The sequence below is a fragment of the Myodes glareolus genome, chromosome 10, assembly GCF_982192425.1.
Source record: "Myodes glareolus chromosome 10, mMyoGla1.1, whole genome shotgun sequence".
In the NCBI taxonomy this organism is placed as follows: Eukaryota; Metazoa; Chordata; class Mammalia; order Rodentia; family Cricetidae; genus Myodes; species Myodes glareolus.
Genome location: NC_142035.1, coordinates 59946203 through 59952295, shown reverse-complemented (window position 1 = coordinate 59952295; position 6093 = coordinate 59946203). Strand labels below are relative to the sequence as shown.

General features: G+C 52.6%; 1 protein-coding gene across 1 annotated transcript; it reads left to right on the top strand.

Annotated features, from left to right (window-relative positions):
- The first annotated feature begins 1792 nt into the window (after nucleotides 1–1792).
- Chst14 (carbohydrate sulfotransferase 14) lies at nucleotides 1793–4044 on the top strand. The gene has a single exon (XM_048459921.3). It carries the CDS (start codon nucleotides 1944–1946, stop codon nucleotides 3072–3074), a length of 1131 nt encoding a protein of 376 aa, XP_048315878.1. The 5' UTR covers nucleotides 1793–1943; the 3' UTR covers nucleotides 3075–4044.
- Nucleotides 4045–6093: the final 2049 nt, after the last annotated feature.

Sequence of the window (6093 nt, the reverse complement as noted above, 5' to 3'; positions counted from 1 at the left end):
ATGGAAAGACAGGAAATGGGAGCTTGAAGTTAGCCTTGAGGCAGCCATGGCTTCTGGATTTGTGAAATTCTTGGGTTGCCAACCCTGGCCTGGTCACTGACCTGAGTGGCAGTTAAGTTCCTCTGGGCACTTGAAGATAACAGTATCATAATCTTGGCGTACCGGCCAGAAACTCGCTTCAGTGTCCTGCAACTGGCATTTCTTTTGTGGTATGGGAACAGGACCACATCTTAGGTCAGAGAGTTTCTCACTGGTGGAGTGGCTGTGGATCCTAGCCCTACCTTGCTAGCCTGGTCCAAATCCATATCGGTGGAAGTAATGGGGAGAGGCAGAACTTTGATCCACAATGCTCTCTACAGAGGTTCATGATAGGGGCAGCCAACAGTGTGCTGCCTGTAAGAGTTGTCAGTTTGTGGACAGACGTGGTACCAAGTAATCCCACCACCAGAAGTCCATACATATATTGACTGGAAGCCCGCAGCAGTGTGGTTGGTGAAGGGTCAGAAGTGACCTCATCCAGCTGGGTTTTAGGGAGCCAGCTCCCGGGAGTTTACCTCTGAACCTCCCAGTTTTGTGCTGTAGTACCTGTTTTCTGTGAGCCTGGGTTTGGAGGCTCACACACTTTTTCAGCATTCAGATCCCTTCTGCCTGATAAGCCTCATCGCTGTTACTGGCTACTCCTTCCGTCACCTGGATACAACCTGTCCTAAGGTCGACACTTCCTCCACTCATCTAGTGTTGTGCTCTGTCATGACTAGAAATTGTTTTAGAGTAAGATCAGCAGATAGGCATGGTGGAACATGCCTGTCATCTCAGCACTCAGGAGTCTGAGGCAGGAAGATCCAGAGGTCAGCCTTGACGCCTCTGAAAACCTTAAAACAATCTATAAGGGGGGGGGGGGGAACAGCGTCACAGCTACGCCCAGAATTTACCTGTCAAGTGGCCGTGACAACTGAAGAAAATAATGCAAAACTTTTTATTACCTTTGACCTCCAATTCTGCTGTGTCTATTTCACAACCTTGCCAGGACCCCACATACAGATTCAAACGAGTGTTTAACTCTGTTCAGACAGGAACCGGTTGAATGCCGCCTTTCAAAGTGCTCTGGTAGCTGACCGTATGTAGCCCACATGGCCACCCTGATGCCACTGGCACGTCTTGCCTCCAAGCGAGGAGGCTCTTTTTGTGTGCTTGCTGCGTTGCGTTTGCTTGCAGGCCACACGTGGACCCGAGGTGCTTGTCCTTAACTTCTACCCAGAATGTCCCAGTTAGCCTTCTGCTTCAGAGTTGGGAGGGATTATTCCATCTACAGACAGATCAGCACCGCTCGGTGGATAACCCCCAGGAATGTCACCATGGAGATGTTAGCAAGGGCTTGACAGAGTAGCCCTGTCCTGGACTGAGGGAGGTAAGGACGGCTAAGGACCGTACTTTTCTGAACCCGCAGAGTGGTGGGCTGCCCTGCCTTCAGATCACCACTGGAGGACCGGCTTTGCCAGGGCAGTCTGAGGCAGGATAGTGGGTGCAAGTCTTATGTTTAGCTCCCAGAGGGCACGTGTTGCAAGATGCAGGACCTCAGTCTAGCTCTTTTCTGCTTTCCAGGTCTCATTGAGCTTTTCTTCCCAGGCCCGGGGGTCTGGAGTGGCCCTGACTCAAACGTCTTTTCCCGGGCAAGGGTCTGCCTTCGGCCTCCCCAGACAACTCTTACGACTCGGGCACCCGCCTCTCTCCCCGCCCCCCCACCCAACGTGGGCCCGCCCCCGAGCCTGTGTCACGGCGGGGCAGGGGGCGGGGTGGAGAGCAGCCGGGCGGGACATCCGGCCCTGGTCCCAAGCTGCACCCTGGAGCCGGCCACCCACTAACCCTCCCATCCCGAGATCTCCAGCCCCAGCTGCAGTCGCCTCCCCAGCAGTCCGAGATTGGCGAGTTCTGCCTGGATCACCATGTTTCCTCGCCCTCTGACCCCACTGGCGGCCCCAAAAGGCGCCGAGCCCCTGGGCCGCACGCCGAGGCGGGCCCCATTGAGTAGGGCCCGTGCTGGGCTCGGGGGGCCACCCCTGCTGCTGCCGTCCATGCTGATGTTTGCAGTGATCGTGGCCTCCAGCGGGCTACTGCTCATGATCGAGCGGGGCATCCTATCGGAGATGAAACCCCTTCCCCAGCACCCTTCCAGTCACAAAGGCGCGGCCTGGCGTGGGACAGCTCCCAAGCCTGGAGGCCTATCCTTGGATGCTGGGGACTCGGACTTGCAAGTGCGGGAGGACGTCCGAAACCGGACCTTGAGGGCTGTGTGCGGACAACCGGGCATGCCCCGGGACCCCTGGGACTTGCCGGTGGGGCAGCGGCGCACCCTACTGCGCCACATCCTCGTAAGTGACCGCTACCGCTTTCTCTACTGCTACGTCCCCAAAGTGGCCTGCTCTAACTGGAAGCGCGTGCTGAAGGTGCTGGCGGGCGTCCTGGACAACGTGGACGTCCGCCTCAAGATGGACCACCGCAGTGACCTGGTGTTTCTGGCAGACCTACGGCCTGAGGAGATTCGCTATCGTCTGCAGCATTACTTCAAGTTCCTGTTTGTGCGAGACCCCTTGGAACGCCTTCTGTCTGCTTACCGCAACAAGTTTGGGGAAATCCGAGAGTATCAGCAGCGCTATGGAGCTGAAATTGTCAGGCGCTACAGGGCTGGAGCTGGCCCCAGTCCTGCAGGGGACGATGTCACCTTCCCGGAGTTCCTGAGATACCTGGTGGATGAGGATCCTGAGCACATGAATGAGCACTGGATGCCTGTGTACCACCTGTGCCAACCATGTGCTGTGCACTACGACTTTGTGGGTTCTTATGAGAGGCTGGAGGCTGATGCCAACCAGGTGCTCGAGTGGGTGCGAGCCCCACCCCACGTCCGGTTCCCAGCTCGCCAGGCCTGGTACCGGCCGGCCAGCCCGGAAAGTCTGCATTACCACCTGTGCAATGTCCCACGAGCCCTGCTTCAGGATGTGCTGCCTAAATATATCCTGGACTTCTCCCTCTTTGCTTACCCACTGCCCAATGTCACCAGGGAAGCCTGTCACCAATGACAGTAGTGGGCCGGCAACTTTTGGAGTTTGGTTTCAATGACACCGGCTTCGAGGTACCTTTCAGAGAATCCTCTGGCTCTGGGGCTTGCTGGTTTCTCTAGATGTCTCCATATCTCAGTGGCTGGGACTCGGGCTGTGTTTGTCCACGGGGAGTGCCCACAGTGGCTCAGAGGATAGATCTAGTCAGGAGGTGCCCTCACAGGTGGACTCTTAGGGGCCTGTGGCATCCTTATCTGGTAGGGCCAGACACAAGTGTGTTACTCAGGCCATATGTTTGATCTAAAGACTGACTCCAGGCCCCTGGCTGCTGGGCCTGTGCCGTTCTCCTGGTCCATTGGAATGTAACCTGTGGCCAAATCCCAGAGGTGGGACCAGCCGAGCACCTGATCAAGCCTGGGACCCATGGCTCTGACCCCTGTCTGCCCACCCCATGGACCTCAGGACCAGAGTGAGCTGTGGTGCCTTAGACATGAATTTTGAGCCTTTCTACTCCAGACTTTGAATTTCCTACATTTTCCTACACATTTTCAATTTTCCAAAGAAAGAAAAACTGAAACTAGGGCCCTTACCTCACAGCTCTAAGATCCAGCCCTTCAAGCATCCAAAGACACCTGCACCTGACCTCTTCCTAGGGCTCTTGGAGCATCTTCAATAAACCTCCCTTCCCTACAAAGCCTTTGAGATTGTGTGTGTGGCCTGTGTATCTGACTGTCACTTGTCTAATGCATTTATTTAAAATGTGTGTGTATACATACATACATACATACATTTTTGTTTCTCTGTGTAGTCCTGACTGTCCTGGAATTCACTTTGTAGATCAGGCTAGTTTCGAACCCAGAGATCTGCCTGCCTTTGCTTCCTGAGTGCTGGGATTAAAGGCATGAGCCTCTATGCCCAGTTAAATGTGTATATATTGATAGAATCTTTGTAAGGACTGACTGACTTTTAATAAAGCTGTTTTGTATACAAAGTGAGTGTTTTCTGTGATTGCCCTCAGTTCCCATGGTTGCAGGGGTGGGGAGGAGACCCCTAGATGCTTGCTTCCCCAGATCAAAAGAGGACGCTTTCAGATAAGAACAGTAAGACCTAACTAAACCTGCTTAAGTAGGTCCAGTGTCCAGTGGCCCCTGTCACACCGGTGTCTTAAATTAAAGATGGAGCCTTTGGGGACTTCTAAAAGGCTCACAGACTCAGTTTCTAAGATGCCATTTTAAAAGGCAAGGCCGGTCAAAAATGACATCAGCCAGGAGAGAGGAGTGTACAGAACCCGGGCAGAGGGAGGCGGCAGAATTTGCGGTCAGCCTGGTACGTACAGAAAGTCCAGACCAGCCTGAGCTATACAGTGTGCCCTCAGGCACAAAGCACACGTACATACGTACGTACCTGGAATGAGGGCTGGAGGGTGATTCAGAGGTCAAATCTAGGACTGGAGCTCAAGTCTCAGCACCCACCTCTGGTGGTCACAGCTGCCTGGGACTCCTGCTCTGGGGGCTCCTACAGCTCTGAGCTCTGGGTACCAGAACACACACAGATGCACACAACACAAGGATTGAAGGTGAAGTAAGGCAGAGAGGAGAAGGGGGTGAATAGGAAGTGTGGGCTCTGCATTGTCTTAGGGCAGGCAGGAGACTTTTGTTGTTTTGTTTTCTGGTTTCGGTTGGTTTTGGTGGTTTTATTTTTTTCATTTTGGTTTGATTTTGATTTTAGTTGTTTTTTTTTTTTAAATTTTGGTTGGCTTGGTTTTTAGGTTTTTGGGTTTTTGAAACAGAGTTCTGTCTCTATCTACCCTTGGCTACCCTAGAGCTTGATATGTAGACTAGGCTGGCCTCGAACTCAGAGATCCACTTGCCTCACATCTCTGAGTGATGGAATTAAAGATGTGAGCCACCATGCAGGCCAATTTTTTTTTTCAAGACAGGGTTTCTCTGTGTACCCCTGACTGTCCTGGAACGCACTCTGTAGATAGACCAGACTAGCCTTGAACTCACAGAGGTCTGCCTGCTCCTGCCTCTCTGAGCGCTGGGATTAAAGACATGTACCACCATCGCCTGGCTTAATTTTCTTTTTAAGGTATGGTGGTCCTTCTATACTTTTTTATTTTGAGTTGGTGTGGGGGAGGTCTTACTATACCTAGGTTGGACTTGCAGTCCTGATGTCTCAGCCTCTGGAGCAGCCTGAATTACAGATGCCTACCATCATACCTGCTAGGAAGACCCTCTAATGTAGAAGCTCCCATCCCTACCCCAGTATTTTCAAACAAGAAGAAGATAATGTGTGAACAAGGGGAGAGCTGAGGATTACCAGAAGGTTCTGTCACTAAGTCCTGTGAGCCTCAAGGACCTCAGGAGTCCTATCCCGCTCCCTTCTCTTTCTTTCTCACTTGGGGCGTCACCCAATTAGTCACCTATCTAGGGCCACTAGAGCACTGGCAACCTAGGAAGCCCAGAGATTGTGAGGCCCAGATGCTGGCTCTGCCTCATTCTGCTTAATACTGAGGGGTGCAGTTCTCTAAAGTGTCTACATCGTATTTTACAGATGTAGGAATCGAGTAGCCCACTCAAAGAGTCTGCCCCAGGTATACATGCCTCCCAGTTAGGAGGGAAGAATGGGCAGACACGCAGACATATGAGCCAACCGACCACACCGGGAGGTCTAGGAAGTTTGTGGAAGGTGGGAATAGAGAGGAGAAAGGATAGAAAGCCAGGATTGCATGAAGGACTGATGCGCTTGCAGACAGGGGCAGATTTCTCCACTCTGATTTGGAAAGAATAAACCCAGCCTAACTGGTTGGCCAGCAACACCCTCTAAAGGGGAAGGGGGAAGGCCAAACGAGGTCCTTGATAGGATTAGCGTATTGGTTCTCGTCCACCTGGTAGAAAAGGGATCCTGATGGCCAGAGGGACAGCTGTGATGTAGGAGAAGTGAAGTAGTAAGAGCAGAGAGAACAAGACAAACAGCACCTGCTGGGCTTCTTAAAAAAGGTCCACAAGGAAATGATAGAGAGTCGTAAGTCCCCGCT